Genomic DNA, 18187 nt, shown 5'->3' with positions numbered 1-18187 from the left:
TTTTATTTCCTTTTCTGTCTAAGATTTAGCTTTAAGTTGAGAGATTATTAGTTGTGGAAAAGTATGCAATCCCTAAAGGTAAGATATATTCTAATATAAAGCATTAATCTAATTTTGTTATGTTGCCTGTAAGAGTTATAATCTGCAGTAATTTATCAGTATCAAGTATTCTTTTCTACTTAAAATGTTTCTAGTACATCAAACAGTCAAATAACCTACTGTCATTAATAAAAGGCATGGAATGCCTGAACATTAAAAATGCGCGCACGTTTTGTCTTTTTATTATAAAACCAAAACCATAAGTTGAATTTGATTTTGTGTTATACTAATAATATTAATATTAGGACAGTTCACCTTATATGTATAAGGTAGTAAACATATTGGGAACATGAACAAACTGAATCCCTACTTATATATCTAAATGTTTATATATTAAGGATGGACAAGAGAAAATTTATTTAAAATAGCGAAATACTGTCTAGCGGAAATGAAGGTTTTCTGTGTTATATTAGTGGTGTGCTTATGGGGCATGTGTGAGGCACTTCCAAAGGTAAAAGATTCCTGGGGAAATGTTTTACAAGTAAGGGTCCATTTCAGCTATAAATATAATTAGACATTAATTATTCTAATTCTATAATATAGGCCAGGTAATAACAAAACCGATGATAAAACGATGTATGTCCAAAAATTGCATTTTCTACCTTGGGTATAAAGCTAAGAATAATTACTAATTCGTTGAACGGAATATTTTGATGGACTAATAAAAGGATGGACAAAAGTGGTCAAAAAAATGGCATTTTTGTTTCACAAAAGTAAAAGTTAGTATGTAAAGGCAAAATATTTAAACATTTTTATTCAATCTTTAAATAATATATATTCTATAACACAATGTATTAGTTACTTTACAACAACTTACGAATGTGTCGAGTCGAGTTGTTTTAAGTTGTCGATCGAAAGATGGCACGGCACGTCATCGATTTGTCGTACATTACAGAAGCTGTTTTGTTTCATTCTTCGATAGTTATACTCTATTTCAGAAGTGTGTAGAGCAATAAAACCTCATTAGGTATGCAAAAGTGGTACCTGGTGATCCACCAATATTTTATGCCACTACCTTAGTTGGGTATTAGTTTCAATGTAAAATTCTTTCTTTTCGTTGATTGCAGGTAGTGCCACCCGGTTTTGGGTCAATTTATGAGTTTTGCCCATTGTTACCCACTGATAAACATTGAAAACGGTTCGCCAAAGGCGTGCAACTGGGACTTGTTTTTTACCTTATAATTAATGTACTTAAATGCTATTTTATTTTAGAAAGTTACTTTTGTTTAAATGGAATAATATATTTTTTTCACAAATTTATTGAACATAATATGTAGAGTAAAACAGTTGAAAATGTCACTTTTGAATCTGGCACTTTTTGAACAGTGTATAACAATTTTAAATTATAATAGATTGTAGTCTTCTTCGTCATCTGACGAACTGTCATCACCTCTTGACATTATAATTAAAGGATCGACTGTCTGATCGATGAGGTTGTCAAGATCCCACATTTTGTCCTCTTGCTTAATTACATGCTGGACTGCTTTTCGCCAATTCTCTGGTGTCGCTTCCGTAATGGCTTGATCAAACAGTAGCTTAACATCTTTCATTTTAAAAGTCGTGTTTTGTCTTGCTACAAATCCTTTTACCTGCGCCCATATCAGTTCTATAGGATTTAGTTCGCAATGATATAGCGGTAAGCGCAGTACAGTTATATTATATTTTTCGGCTATATCTTCCACGGCGTATTTCATGAGACGAGCTTTGTGTAAGTTTGCTATTGCCAGCAGTTCTTTTTTTATCAAATTTGCTTCAAATGCAATACCTTTTGCAGTCAGCCAATCGATAATTTCTTGCTTTCTCCAACTTGAAGTTGGCGTCTTCTCTATTCGCCGTGAATGATAGCTTGCGTTATCCATAACCACCACCGAATTAGCCGGAAGAAATTTTATCATTTCACCAAAATAGTCCTCGAAAACGTCTGAGTTCATGTTTTCATGGTAATCTCCTGTGCGAGTCGACTCAAAGGTTAGCAGACCTTCTTTTAAAAATCCCTCTTCGCTTCCAATATGTGTGATTATAAGTCTTTTTCCTTTTCCCGAAAGTACTTTAATACCCGTAGACAGGCCTTCTATGAAAGCTTGGCGAGCACTGGTTATATTTTTGTCTTGCCACATTTTTTGGACTATATAACCTTCGTTAATCCACGTCTCATCAAGATAAAAAACTTTCTTTTGCTCCCTGCGGTACTGCTTGATACTTCTCAAGTATTGTCGTCTCCAACAAACAATTTCGTCGCTCTCCAGTAAAAGTGCTTTGCTGTTATGCTTTTCCCAGGCAAAATCCATATTTTTTAAAGTTTTCCATAAAAGTTTTCTACTTATCAACGGAATACTGTCATCTCGGCCAAGCTCCATTAAAATTTTGTCTAGGGTGGGTATTTCCTTTTTAAAATAAAAAGAGTGAACTTTTCTTCGAATTATACATTTAGCATTTTCATCAAGGACTTTTGTAGGTCGTCCTGGCTTTTGCTTGGGAGATTCCACTTGACCTGCTACTTTTCTTTCCCGCAACAATTTGAAAATGGTGGACTTTCCAATTCCACTCATTCGAGAACATTTTTCAACAATTTCTTGCACAGTAAAACTAGGGTAATCGTGTTTTATGCAATCATGTACATTTAAAATAATAACTTTTTCACTCAGCGATAGTGGAGAATTTTTAGTACATCTTTTCGTGGGACTGAATACCTCCATTTTTTAAATATTGGGATAATAATATTGTGATTACACTACAGCGTAGCAGTGACTACTAACGTTTAAAATATGATTTAAAAGTATTTATAGTCTGTATATATTACCTGACCCCATTTTTGCATGTTACAAAGCGTTAAAAGATAGGTACCTATACAAAAGGATTAAAAGTATTTATTTAGTATTTAATCTCTTTCAAAATAAAGGCATTTAATCCGTGAAAATTAAATTCATAAATATTATAAGTACCTGCGCCTATGAACTACCACGAAATGTAGCCAAACAGAACGGAATTCCCCAGTTTATTGCTCTATACACTTCTGAAATAGATGCATTTATCTTTTATTATGGGTTTTTCCAATTTGCTTTCGGTTCTGGCTGCGTTGTATTAATCCAATAAAGTTTCCTAAGGTACGTCATACGTCATTCGATTTCAATATTTTCACTGTAGACGTAAAGACACTAAAGTAATAAATTCTATACACTTGTTATCCCCATTAATATTAATTGTTCAGTGCCTGTCAAACGAGATTAGTGCTCTTCACAATATAGGAGTTAGGTATCTATTTATAAATCCAATAATCTCGGGTACTCCAGTGGAGTACTTTCTCGTGTGTTGTGTCATCTAAAACTTTACTTTTTACTTTGGCTATTAACTTTCTATTATTAAGAGAAACGACTTCGTTAGTCTTAATTGGTATTAAGACTATTTCACAAAATGTCTATGTTTATGGGTGACGCAAAGGTAAAACATAAATGCTTGTGTCAGGATGCACAGACCTATATTCTAGCCGCTTCCTTTTTCCAAGAGATGCCAAATATAGACAGCAAGGGATAATTAATTATAAGAATCCTTGCTTAAAATCCATTGGTAACCAACTAAATACTTCGTCTGTGCCAATCATTTTGCACCAGAATTCATTCTACCTCCAACAAGCCACAGAGGCTTCGTATGTAATGATAGTCCTCCTTTGTTTTTTTCCAAGAGGTAAGAAAAAAGTTAAAACTTACCTTGTAAAATAACATATCAACAAATAGAAATTTGTTATATATTTACTTACAAATATATTTCGGGCATGTAAAATAGCTAGAAAATCCTGCTTTTAAATAAGTATTCATAATCAGCTTTCAAGTTTCCAGGCAGCAGATTATGTACCTCACCTGTAAGCATGACTTTTACTGTTTTACATGCGTCTTTTCACTAAGCCAAATTATTCAGCTTATTCATCTTAACTTTCACTTATATATTAGGCTTTTTACAAGACATTAAATATTTTAATATTCCTTAATGTACCTATTCATTTTTTTCTGTGCTTGCTTTTCACTCAGTATTAGTTGGTAATAATGTTTCATTGGGCTTAAAAAAATCATGTAGTTTTTGTATTTAAATAAAATTGTATAAGAAATAGTTGTGTATGTTAAACTTTTATATGACATCAAAAACTCATAGTATAAGCTAGCCTTGTTTTGGTTATGATTGAACATTGAAAGGCTAGAAGTAGCATGGCGTGGAACTATGGGCAGGTTTGTTTGCTTGCAACATCTCTGATGCAATGATGCCAAATGCTCATAGAGAAATGGCAAAAATCACTTTATAATATCATAAAAATTTTCAGTTGTTTCCGAAGGCTCAAAACAACACTACTGCTCCCCTTTAATAAAATATCAAGCAATTTTTTAATATGAATTTGATAAGATACTCTATATCGAAGTCAATATACGTTAAATAAATGAAAATAAAGTACGAAGCAATGAGAAAACGGTAATGGCATTGCAACGCCGTTCGATCGCATTGTTGATGCCACCCATACAAGCACTCTCTTCCAGTGACGTCGTCAACAAATATTTACCTGATAATTTTTTATTAAGTATTATAGAGTTTGAGTATAAGTAATATTACCATTGACGAGCTATTTATGTGTTTTTTTAACGGACTTCGTTAAAGGAATGTCCTAATAAAAGGCAGCATTTTTATGGAAATTAAATATTTTATTAATATAATATTATAGATTGCTTAATAAATCATGTTTTAAGACACAAATTTTTATTATTTTGCATAATTTTATTGCTATTGTTATATTGGACAAAACTCAGTTTTACATCACTTACTTTATATCACATAATATATACTTCTATGGTGCTGACTTTTTCAAAGGGACAGTATTGCTTTAGCGGAAAGAGTTAAAACTACAAGGATGTTCAAATTGTGAAGGAGTTGCAGGTTTTTTATAGGTTATAAGATTTTTATTATGAGTATTTAGCCTGTACAATGGTTTTGAGACATTTAACAGTGACCTATCTAATACCTAATACCAATTATTATATCATTAATTTATACTAAAAAACAAAGCTTACCTAAGAATAAAGACTATGTAGAATAGATTAGATTAGATAGTTTATTAGTAGTAATATACAAACAAGTACTTTTACAAGTCAAATAAAATATGTAGTATATTGGGCTTTTTCGAAAATCATGTTATTATTGCTTAAGTATTTTAATAATGACTTGAGAAATCTAATTCAATTTCTTTGGCGCAAATTTGTTTGTTGCAATCTTCGAATTTTAATTTATTGTTCTTTATTTTTTTCCATAATTTGGTGACAAGTGATTTAGCTTTTGAAACGGTGGAATCATCAGTGCTTAGGTCCTCAGAATATCATTTTGATTTTACCCTAGAATAATATACATAAAAATATAGTATTACCAAAATTAAAAAGAAAAAAATAAAAAAATGTATTATGATAATCCAATTGATCAATAAAATGTATGTTATTATAAAGAATTTTTGTAATATCATACATTTGATTAATTGCATTTAATTAAATAAATATAACACAATAAAATACTCTATCACTTTTAAATAAGATATATAGAATAGGATGATACATGGCATAAAACTAGTAGTCTATTTTGAGTGTATTTTTACCTTTTTCTTGGCAGAGTCAGGGAATGTGTAGCAGTTAAACAAAAACGGCTTGGATGAGAAATAGTAATTGTTGACCTAGACCCCACGGTAACTATTAATCTCAGATGCAGTTATTGTTGATGATGAATGATCAGATCTGTAATTATACAAAATTTGGTGTATCAAGAATATTAATCTATTTTAATTATTCATACTTGTCTATATTAGCTCCACTGTTTGTACTATATACCATTTTGGCAGCTAAAGAAGTTTTTGCACTCTTCAGGAAAACTACCCCTTATCCAGCTTTGAAGGGTAAATCACTTGGTAAATTAACTGAATTATCGGCTGCTGTGTTTTTAACCAGTGCATCAGAAATCCTAGTAAAACAATAGTTTTACACACATACCTAATTTAATAAGTATTAGGTATAAATAAAGCTTATATGAGTAACACTAATACTTTTTGTGGCGATTTTTTTTATACTAGAAAAATATATTTAAAAAAAATTACCTTTGAGGTAGAGCTGATTTTTTTAATAAAGTCTGGCTACTGATAATATTATCTTCCTAATATAAGAAATCACTTCTAAGGACGTGATCTGAACAAACAAATATGTTCTTTTTAATTGTGTTGATTTCCATTAATGAAATCCATTGTTCCCTTTGGGCATATATTAGGCAATCTATAATAAGTATTTGATATTTAATCAAAAAGCAAAAAAAATTACAGTAATAAATTAATATGTGATGCCAATTACTATATGTATTATTGTAAGTTGCAATATGGTAAAACAAACAAAAAATTATCGACCAAATTTTAGGGAAAGACAAAATTAACTTTATACATAGATATCAATATCAAATAAATTTCAAAATTCTTTAAAGGCAATAAGAAATTAGTAATTTCATCTATCTACCTAATGTCTATATTAAAAAAACATAACTATATATAGATAGGTACATTTAAAAATATAAATATTTTGGTATTTTACACACACTTTCACATTTAAGTTTTTATTAGGTTTTTATCTATAAGATCCCCTATTCTACGTTTATGATGATGGTAACCCTATGATGTGATGTTATAAAAGTATCGGTACTTACTTGTGAAAAGATCGGCTGGAATCACCTTTTTATCATGATGCGGCACACACGACACAGGTTTTTTCCATCCTAGCAATTAAAAAAAACACTAAAATGTGGCTTTTTTAAACCAAAAATGAATGAAAATACACGAATCCCGAAAATAAACACAGAGGCCGTTTGACAGATGACACTACGCGTATGGCTCAGGCGCTTAAGCTCCGGTGTTGTCGCTTCAAATTTTTTAGAAGCAGTTTTAGGGATAAGAATGTTAATAATTTTGTTTTTTTTTTGCTTAAGGATATTATATTTATTTTTAAAATAGGTTAATTGTAGTATTTATACTTTTTATTTTAAATTTTCTTATAAAATACAACACAAATAAGTTAAATTAACGTTATAATGGTTGTTAAAATATAGCTAAAAATTTCCTCCATTGGAAATTTGCGTCGACTTGACAACAGAGAATCGGCAAATATGTTTGTAAACAAAACACCCTTCTTGCCCCTGTGCACATGTTGGACTCAAACAAAGTCGTTGTTTACTAATTCTAGCCTTTCAATGTTCTAAGGTTATGATTGGCCAATAGTGTAAAAATATTTTTTTTCCTATCGTCAGGTCAAGACAGTAAAACACTAAAGTATGAAAGCACTTAGAGAGGCTAGGTTGTACCAGGTGATTAAGGGAGTGACGAGGTAGCATATTTTAGAATATGTAACAAAAATGGACATGAATGTAGCCATATTTTCTAATTATTATTCTTTTGTAGTACTGAACATAATTAATTTTATGTCTAAAACGAATATTGGTGTTTTTTCTAAATATAATAATAAATTAAAATGACTTTTAAATAAATAATTATAATAAATTACCACACCTTTAATACCTTAGAAAGTTTTATTAATCTGTATTCATAAAGTTTTTTTAATTGGAATAATAAAAGTGCAGCCAGAACCGAAAGCAATTCGGGAAAACCCGTAATAATATAAACAGTACCTCTATCTATCGGAGAATGAATGAAACAAAACAGCTTCTGTAATGTACGGCAAATCGATGACGTGCCGCGCCATCTTTCGATTTAGCCGACAAGCTTAAACTACTCGACACATTTGTTCTATTCACTTTCATTTCGAAAGGGGGATTTTCTGTGTTTGTCTCCCTGGACCCTTCGAAGCGAATAAATCTTTCACCTTCTACTTAAGATGTTAGCTTATCACCATCTTCTACTACGCGAGCCAACATAAGATACAAATAATATATAGAAAAAACAGCAGACAATCTTATATTAAAAGATGGTTTGTGATTGACTTTCATGGGTTTTTCTTCCCAACGCTCTCCAATTTCGCATTCTAATTCAAAAATTTTCAACTTAAAGTTAAATGCAAAATAGTGTGTTGGTTCAGTAAGGCTAAAGGTAAGTTAGTTGTTAAAAAGAATATATTACTAAATTGCCTCACCCTTAAAGTTTTTGGAATTCTAAAAATGGTCAAATTGAGAAAGGTATCAATTTTGTTTGTGATGAAATGAGGAAAATAATTAAAAACTTATTTAAAGCTGTACTTCCAAGTTTAATACGAAATGATCCACTGAAAATAGATTTATCATAATATGCGATTAGAGTAATATATCATCACTTAAGGACTTATTGATAAGAACTCATTCGATCTTAGCTATCCAGATATATTTTTACTTACAAATTGAAAATAACTTTTGCGGTGGTGTAAAAAATTACACATTTTGCAAAGCATTTAAAGGTCGAAAAAAAAGAAATATATCAAGTAATTTTAATATGTCCTTAAATATTAACGAATAATCGGAGTCACCACAACCATTAACGAGTACCAAAAGAGAATAGATCAGAAATTAGTAGCAATAAAGATCATATAATCTGTAAGAAGAGAGGCCTAAATAAATTCTACACGAGTAGAGAGTTTTTTTATTTAAGCTGTCAGTCAAAGAGAATGGCTCTACGAATGTAGAATTTTTGTTCTGCAGAACTCTATCCATTTATCTTTGATTTAAATTTTTTAATACATCTTTTGATAGTTTACTATTAGCAATATTTATTTTAATAGTTTACCTTTTTAGATCAAGTCACTTCAACTTATGTTTTAAAGTATAAAATTTTAAATCTAAATTAGATGCAATGCTTTTATCATGAGAAAACTTATATCAAGAAATATTTAAATAGACTTTAATAAATAGAAACAAAAAACTAAATCTATTTAAAATTAAGTATTTTTAAAGCTACTTTTAAATCTTTCTTCACCTATTTTCCTAGTGGTTTAATTATCGCGAAATATTTTTATTAACTTTCTATAACAATCTATTATAAACCAAAATGTATTTTATTTTATGCGACGTGATCCTTTTACGACTCTTACTTTTTTTGTGATACTAAACGTTTTGCTGCCTTTATACTTCTATTTTACGGCCAGTACAGTTTACAGTCTCGAGATTTTTATAAAATTATTTTATTTTAAAAAAGAGAAATTTATAAAATTCATTTGAATATATTTTTTAGTATTAACAAATAATCCAACATTTTTATTACACTAAAAATATCATCCGCAAAACACCCTTCTTTTCTCTACTGTTATTAAAAAGTAAGATAGATACATCCCGACCTGAGTCAACAATCTCTGCTACTAGAAACAGACAGCACGCATGCTGCCACGAAATAAGAGGGAGCATACGAAGCAACAAAGCCTGTTGTCTGCACAAAAAACGCTTTACCTTCGACTCGGTTACAAGAGAAAAGAAAACTGTTCTTCCTTTTTAACTCTTTTCTCGATGTGTATTTTACACCAAATAAAATTTTAAAAGTAATTCTGAACAAAAAGACGGAAAAATTCTCAGAATATTGAAAGGAAATTAGCATTGCCGTAGAACTATGGGCAGTTTGATTGCTTGCAATATCTCTGATGCAATGATGTCAAATGCTGATGTAGAAATGGTAAAATTACATACTTCATAATATCATAAAAATTTGGCAATTATTTTGACAGGCGCAAAATAATACAATTCCTCTTTAATAAAATATGAAGCATTTTTTTTCATAAAATATGATAAGATACTCTATAAAGATGTCAACATTTAAAGTGAAATGAACGTAGATAACGTATATGTGAGAAAAAGGCAACAACATCGCAACACCGCTCGAATGCACTATTGATTCCATCGATACAAGCAATCTTTACCAGTGACGTCGTCAAAAATATTTGATACATGATAAATATTTATTATTAATAGATTATGCTTTACATTATAAAGAATATTACTCTTTATGAACTCTGTATGCTTTTTTTAACGTACTTACTTCATTTGAGTGAAGGTATTTATCCAAAAAAAAGCATTTTATGGACATTAAATATTTTATAATTATTATAGATTTCTTAATAAGTTTTTATTATTCTACGTTTATGACGACGGTTGGCCCTTGATATAATGTTATGACAATATTAGTATTTACTTGTGAAAAGATCGCCTTAAATTGCCTTTTTCCTATGGTGCGACACAAACGGCATAAGTTTTTACTATCGTAACAGTTCAAAAAAACACTCTAATGCATCTTTTTTCAACCAAAAACTAAAGAAAAAACACAGAACTTTACAGATGCCGAATGTAAACACAAAGCCGTTTGTCAAGATGACATTTCGCAAGATGGCATTAGCTTTAGCCTGCAGTGTTGGCATTTCAAATTTTTTAGAAGCGGTTTTAAGAATAAGAATGTTAATAATTTTTTTTTCTTTGAAGATGTTATTTTTACGCTTAGAATAACTTATATCTATTTCTACTTTTTATTTTTAATCCAAAATCTAACATCAATAAGTTAAATTAACATTATTATGTGTGTTGACATATAGCTGAAAATTTCCTGTTTTGAAAATCCGTGTAAACCTGACAATAGAGAACCGATGAATATGTTTCTAAACAAAACACCCTCTTTGCCCCTGTGCACATGTTGAACTCAAACAAAGTTGTTATTTACTAATAGCCTACTAGCCTTTCAATGTTCTAAGGAAAAATTCTGGGTAAGAATAGCTCCTAACAAAAACCTTAAGCCGAAACCATTTCCCGAGTGTGCTTTCTTGACCTGTCATGACGCGCAATCTCTAACGATTCAGCTACGAGCGGCATACTGCTATGAATGGCAGTCGTTCAAACCTAGATCGTTTATCTCTCGGCCTCTCAAGCAAACAATGACTAGGTTTCTTGCACCCGTACCACGCACTTGTTAATGTCTCTCTAAATAATAGAACACCGATAAGTCTCTTAAAACCCACCCACTATTTCGGGAGCTTTCTGAGAGGTAAATCAATAGGGTTTAGAAATCCAGATAAAGGGTATCAATTTTTACTAATGTCAAACTTCGCCTAACAGCCACTTGACTTTATACGGACTTGCCTTACTCGTCTTTTCGCTGTATCCTGTATTTCGCTGCAGGATAGAGCAGAACTCCTGGGAGAGTCACTCTAGAAAAGAACACATATATACAGTGTGGTGACTTTAACTGGAATAAATTCAGTTAAAACTAATCAAAATTTATCTCGCAAAATTCCTGAGACCCGTCGATTTTCGTTTATTTTTTTTTCACATTTCAAGATAGTTTTTGTATTTTTTCACCTACAGGGGGGTCCAAATTACCCCAAACTTTTTTTTTCAAATAGAAAGCCACTATTTTTAAACTCTCATTGAAAAGAGCCCTTTTTCTTAATTAAATTGCCCTATTTACTTGTGATTGTTATCTATTTGTGATTATCTAAAGGAGAAATACGAAAAAAAAACCATTAAATTATTAAAAGTTGCGTTTAATGTATAAGATGCTCAAAATGAGAACCATTTACTTGTTGGCAAAGCCCAAGACGATAATAAAATTCGTTTCTGACATTTTCTAACACTGCTGGAGATATTTGTCGGATTTCTTGCCTAATACGTTCTTTGAGTTCGTCTAGGTTTCCTGGTTTGCTCATATAAATTTGACTTTTCAAATGTCCTCACAGAAAAAAATCAAGTGGGGTGAGATCGGGAGAACGTGCCGGCTACTCGATTGCACCCCTTCTACCAATCCATCTGTTTGGAAAATTGTCATAAAAATACTGGCGTACATTACGGGCATAATGTGGGGGAGCACCATCTTGTTGCATCCAGATTCTTTCATCATACAAATCTGGATCGAACTGACTCGGATATAAGGCACGTAAGGCTGGAATTAGTTCATGTTCCAGAAATTCTAGATATCTTTCCCCAGTTAAAGTATCATTGAAGAATATGGTCCCTATAACTTGCCTGCCAATTATGCCAGCCTAAACATTAGTTTTCTGGGGATATTGTGTATTAGTTTCCCTTACCCAGTGTGGGTTCTCGTCAGACCAGTAGCGACAGTTCTTCTTATTAACATGGCCATTTAGGGTGAATGTAGCCTCATCATAAAAAGGATCCACTCCGAAGATATGCGATTTTCGTCAGTGGCGTTCATCATTAATTCACAGAACTGAACGGGTTGCATTTTATAAGGTCGTTTGTTTGCACTTTTTAAAATTTTTAGCACAGATTTATGATGAATAGAGTTTTCGCGAACTACTCTTTTGGCTGCAGTTACCGGATTTTCTTCCATCGCTAACAACATATTTAATTGGGTGTTTTCATCGATTTTAGAAGACCTTTGTCTTGAAACATCCCTCACGTGCCCAACTTCTCGAAATCTGCTTTCGATTTTACTAACCGTACCTTGGTTAATAGGTGGCAAATCTGGATATTTCTGCCTGAATAAGTGGTCAACCTCTACTATGTTTTTTTTGTTTTTAATTTTATCACCTGAGGTAAACCAGGTAAGAATTAATAACGTTTTAACGACAAAATAATATTTGGGACAATTTAATAAATTATCTATTACATGAAAACACTCGGAAAAAAGCACAGTCCTACAAAATTACAGCGTCGTAAGCCCTCAAAATTTCCTGCCTGTGATAGAAAATCACAAAAACTAACTTTAAGACCTGTCATGAGATTAGTTTTTCGTTTGAATTCTTCGAATTGGTCTTGCGTTACATCGAGCAAAAATTAAAAAAAGAACAGATTTTTTTTCTTGCAAAGTCGAAGGCCAAAAGGATAGGTAGTTTTTTGCGTGCACGTCAACAAAGAGAAATATTACTGCCTTTGTCGGTGCGTGAATATTTATACTCGGCCACTGAACATAAACTAGAACCTTGTTCTTGTTGAATCTTGTTCTTTATACTGTGACTCGGCAAATTTGACATGGTTATGATAATATTTATTCTTTTACGTTGTTTACAATTTGTCGTAGTATTTTACTAAAAAAATATTAAATTATCAAAATAATATTAAGTTAAAAGACAACAAGAAATTACTATAAAAGGCACTCAATAATTCATTTTAATTTTTTTTTTTCGGGAAACAGAATTTTTTCGATTAAATTAGATAATCTATCGACGTAATGATTTAAATATTAGATGTTATTATTTCTTCGAATTCCTCATAGTCTGAAATATGCTAACATTTAAAAAAATTCCTTGTTTAAAAACCTGCGAGACGCCTCTGTTATAATATTAAATTTTTAAGTACAATATTTCTTCTTTCTTCCTGCATAATTAGTTAGATATAAGCCTTTTTTTTCTCAAATCTACTAAAGCTATTCCGGGTGGTCTTTCTGGGTAAAGTTCAAAGTACATATTACTTGATTGGTCACAAGGTTTCTAAGCAGATAAATTAATCTTAATTTAATAAATTGTGAATTTTATATTTTTTATTTAATTTTTAGGAGACAGTGTTAAAGTCCAACAAATTTGCAGATAGAAGCGAGAAAAATTTGGTTGAACAATTTATTAAAAATCACGTTAGTAATAATGACGCTCTTCCACCAATCGATTCCTTTGTAACTAGAAGCGATATAAACGAAATAGATGTTTCGTCTTATTTTAATGAGGGAAGGAGCCAAACTGAAGGTAAATATTTTTACTTTTATATATAGAATATAAACGGTACATCAATTAAAAGGTTAGCCTGGATAAAATATATTTTCTTTCTTAAATCTTTAAACATATTATAAAGCATATTAACAAATGAGAATTTGATAAAGGTAAAATCAAATTTTGCCAAAAAAACACGGATTCATTAATTATTAATTACATTGTATTTCATTAATTAGAATGTATTTTCTTTTTGAAAACATGTAACCTTTATTATATTTCAAGTAAATAAGAATATAATTTTCCTTTTTGACCAAGCCGAAAACATAATTATAAATAAAACCACACAGTAAAAAGAGGCAAAGAAACCAAAATTACGTAAACTAAAGAAAAGTATATTAATAATTTTATATGAAGATAAATGCATAGCTGTTTGTTAGATTTATTTTAATAAGACTTTAATTCTTCCCTAAAAAAAAGGTACAACAGGCAAATCTTTAAAATGAATTGAATAATGAAAATATTGTAACGATCTTAACCACCACGAACACTGTTCTCCGGCATTCGAAAATTCGGAGCGATCGCCGGGAGCAAAAACAATGGTTTTATTAACAAGCATAAAGGTAGTCTCTACCTGGGGTGCATTCTGAAACAAAATATCAACAGTTACGTTAGGCCGGATAAGGTTTACGTATGTAATTTTTCTTAAAATTCCTAAACACAAAATGTCATTTGTCACTCATGACATGTTTAGTTTTGCTGGGCTTGGCTCATTTCTTTTTCTGGAATAAAGGATGAACTATTGGTACATACTAATGTCGACTAAATGACAAGTTTGGTGAACCTAAAAGTTACTGAGCTGAAGGAAAGAACTGTGATACCATGAGAAAGATAGCGGACTTTCTAACGCTTTACTTAAAAAAAGCAATGACCCGAACAAATTTGTTTTCGCTGGTTCAAGCGATATCGGTCAAAGGTTATAGGAAAGAAAAGATTTTGGAAAATAATCCCAAAAAAAAAAGAATTAGAAAAAGACATTCTGGAAAAATTTTCTTCACTGGAAAAGCGGTTTCTTTCATTGGTGGAATATTGGATGTCAATACTTTCGGTGAACTGCCCTATAACCCTCCAGCAGTAGACAATAAGAGTAAAGTGAGTGCCACTATGGAATCTTTTGGGCTGTTGCGCCTCAAACTGCATTCATTTAAGGATGCTACATTATGAAATATTAATCGGCCTGAGTTTGAGGCGGTTGCAAAAGCAAATAGTTAATCATGTAGGGAGAACGCGACTTCCCTTACGTTGTTCCTGAAAGGAAATGCTGCCATCCTTCATAGAATGTCTCCCGAAGGAAAAGAAGTCTACGGTCACCAGGTAAAGATGGGTTATCGCTAGTCACACTTGGAACATATCTATCACGAAAAGTCAATGCCAGAAGCCAGGTGATTTCTTGTAAGAATTTGAAGCTAATATTGCATTGATTTTTGTTCTACTGAAATATACTGGGAAGAATCATGGAACATTTCGATTTAGTTTAAGCATTCCTGGGTAAGCTACGGTATGGTGAACTAAGGCAGGCCTTGCTACTAGCATAGTTACCTATACTACTACTCGCACTAAGACGGGCCTTATGAATTTGAAGCTGCGAAGAACAAAGGCCAGAAGAGAATGACTTTGGTTCGGTCAAGAGAGCTTATTGGAGGTAGCCACTGGGACCAAAGTTAACTGCTGGAACTCTGATAAAGCAGGCCACATGAGAGGACATTATCCAAAAGGGGCTGATTCCACTTCCGCCAAACTTAAAAAGCAAACGGGTGGTATTCAGCAAACCCCATGACACCAGTCAATATCCGCCCAGGCTTCCTCGCTGCGACACTATACTAACAGTGTTTTCGTGGACGCATATATGAATGAAATCCGCCGTACTATGCTACTAAATACATGTATCACAAAGACAATAAGGTCCAACATAGTAAAATCTGCAACTAATGTTCGGCTGTCTAAAGGAACCTACGAACAGCGACGCAACATCAAGTAAATGTGCATGGTGAAGCACGATTTTTCCTTTCGATTAACAACGATAACCACAGAAAAACTACAGTTAAACGTCCTGTGATTGTGCCTAAAATTTATGATGAGGGGCGAATCGAACGAACATAATGAGCACCAAGGGCTTTAAGTTAAGCTTTAAGCAGGAAGCCCTAAAAATAGATCATGAGGAAGTTATTTTATATTTTGAGATAAATTGCAGTGTTCGCGTCCTAGTTATGGAGATCGTTTTAAGCGGCTGCATTGATTATAAGATCGCAGATGCTGCAATGCATGACGACGCTGTTGGTGAAAGTATAGCAGACGAGAGGAACATGGTACATGCTGGAAGGCGTATTATTATTATGTAGTATCCTTTGTTACGATATGAATAACATTATGATACTTATTTTATAAAAAAGTAATCTTGGATGGATTTTCTTTGGTATTTTTAAAACAGTATGTCAAAGTCAAACGAATGTCGACTAAAAAAGTGTTTTGGAACAACCAAAGAAATACCGAAAGGATATGCGTTTTTATAAATTTAATATTTCAAATTTAGTGTTTAGTAGAATGGCGACGTTCTATAGAAGATTAAAAAAAATTTAAGATAAATTATATTTTATCCTATCAAATAAAAAAAAAACTTTTTACTAAATGCCGCCATTTTCAAAATATTGCAATGCGAAAACTCTTCAAGATATATATTTTTACAGGTATATTTGGTAGTGTTGCCATATTTGACGAAAGTCTATAAGGTTTAGGTAAAAGTTGGCAGTTATTATCAAAGACCTGATAAATCCTGATTTTCACTTGGAATTTCTTAATTATTTGTTTTTCAATATTTTTACTACTAATTTTAAAATATTAAAATAATAATTATCTATTTTAAAACGTACCGTCTATAGTATTTTTTTTTTAAATGAAATATGTTAATATGTAACGATCTCGCATTTGAAATATAAAATTTAAAAGTGTAAGGGCTCCAATCTAATCTAACTGAACCCCACCCAACCCAATCCAACCTAACCCATCCCACCGTCAACCGTACCCTATTTATGACAATTGTTGATTTCGCCTATAGCTTACAAAAAAAAAATTACGATTTGATTGTGTCATTAGCCTGCAGCTCATATTTTATTTATATAAAAAAATACCTAATATATAGAGTGATTCTTGAGAAAATGTCATTATTTTTACATACTACGTATTAAGGGCACAAAAATAAACATTAAAGTCAAGACAAATTTGGGTCCAAAAAGTCCTTCGTTTCCAAAAGTTTTTTTTTAAATTAAATTTATGATGTAAAAATGTAAAAATTGGTATCCAAGGATTTTAAAATTACATAATTTTAAATCTTACTTTACCAAAAGTATTTTTTTATCAAATATACATGAAATGCCAATGCATGTAGTATCAAAAATCGAAGTGTACCTTGCTTGCTAAAACAACTGCTGATTAATCATCTTTCATTCTGTTAATTTAAATTTTAAATTCCTCGTAAATAACCCTATATTTAATATATAATGTGTAATCTTAAATCATTTGCGATTTACTATTTGCTATTAATGAACGTCTCTTGAAAAATATCTTAGCCTCGGATCATATAATTTTAGTAGTTTACATAATAATTTTAATCTTTAGAACTTAAAATATGTTGGAGTAACATGTTTGTTTAATATCTGCATTTACGGACGGAAATAGATAATATATTTTGAATACTCTTATCCTTCAAAAGTAGGAAAAACATTAAAAGGACTTTCAATTATATTCATATTTTTCTAATATTTATTTTACTAATTAATTTTGATTTTTTTTAGCTCGTAAGAAGTCGAAAATTAAGAAAATCTTCGTCCCAATTTTGGTATTTATATTCATTAAAGCAATTACTTTAATTCCTCTGGCACTTGGTCTACTTAGTATAAAGGCTTGGAATGCTATCCAGCTTTCATTCGTATCCTTTGTTACAACAATTGCTCTGGCAGTTTGGAAACTGTGTTCAAAAGTAAATGGAGATCAACCACAGCCACAAATTTATCATCAAACTTATGACCCTGAACACTATTTCGACCACCATCAAGTTGCTGCTGCTAGAACCGACCAACAAGAAGAGGAAATTCAGATGGCTTATAGCGGATACTCACAAGATTCAAACAAAGTCTATTAATACAATATTTTTAACCCTTACAGGCATAATAAATACATTTTTAAATTTGTCTATTTTTGTACACCTATTTACAGATGAATTTCTTCTTTTTGGGAATTTATCCTGAATTGAACCAAAAAATTTTTTATTTTGACCTTGCATTCGTATGGCCTTCATATCGAAATTTTATATAATATTAATTTATAGTTATGTATAAGGCACTTACTACTAAAAAAAATGTTGCAATTTAACCAAAGGTGCAATGCGTCGCATCCGGCAACATTTTTTTATATCCCATTTC

The 18187-nt window shown here is 31.4% G+C and overlaps 1 protein-coding gene across 2 annotated transcripts; it reads left to right on the top strand.

Annotated features, from left to right (window-relative positions):
* Positions 1-453: 453 nt before the first annotated feature.
* LOC126746409 (uncharacterized) lies at positions 454-17958 on the top strand. Of its 2 annotated transcripts, none has more exons than XM_050454663.1 (3): positions 454-580; positions 13565-13748; positions 17561-17958. In XM_050454663.1, exons 1-3 carry the CDS (start codon positions 488-490, stop codon positions 17905-17907), a joined length of 624 nt encoding a protein of 207 aa, XP_050310620.1. In that variant the 5' UTR covers positions 454-487; the 3' UTR covers positions 17908-17958. The 2 variants fall into 2 exon arrangements, with proteins under 2 accessions (XP_050310620.1, XP_050310621.1); XM_050454664.1 differs by having other exon boundaries at positions 455-550.
* The last annotated feature ends 229 nt before the right edge of the window (positions 17959-18187 follow it).

The sequence above is a fragment of the Anthonomus grandis genome, chromosome 17 (assembly GCF_022605725.1).
Source record: "Anthonomus grandis grandis chromosome 17, icAntGran1.3, whole genome shotgun sequence".
NCBI classification, from domain to species: domain Eukaryota; kingdom Metazoa; phylum Arthropoda; class Insecta; order Coleoptera; family Curculionidae; genus Anthonomus; species Anthonomus grandis.
This window is presented reverse-complemented; position numbering and strand designations above follow the sequence as displayed.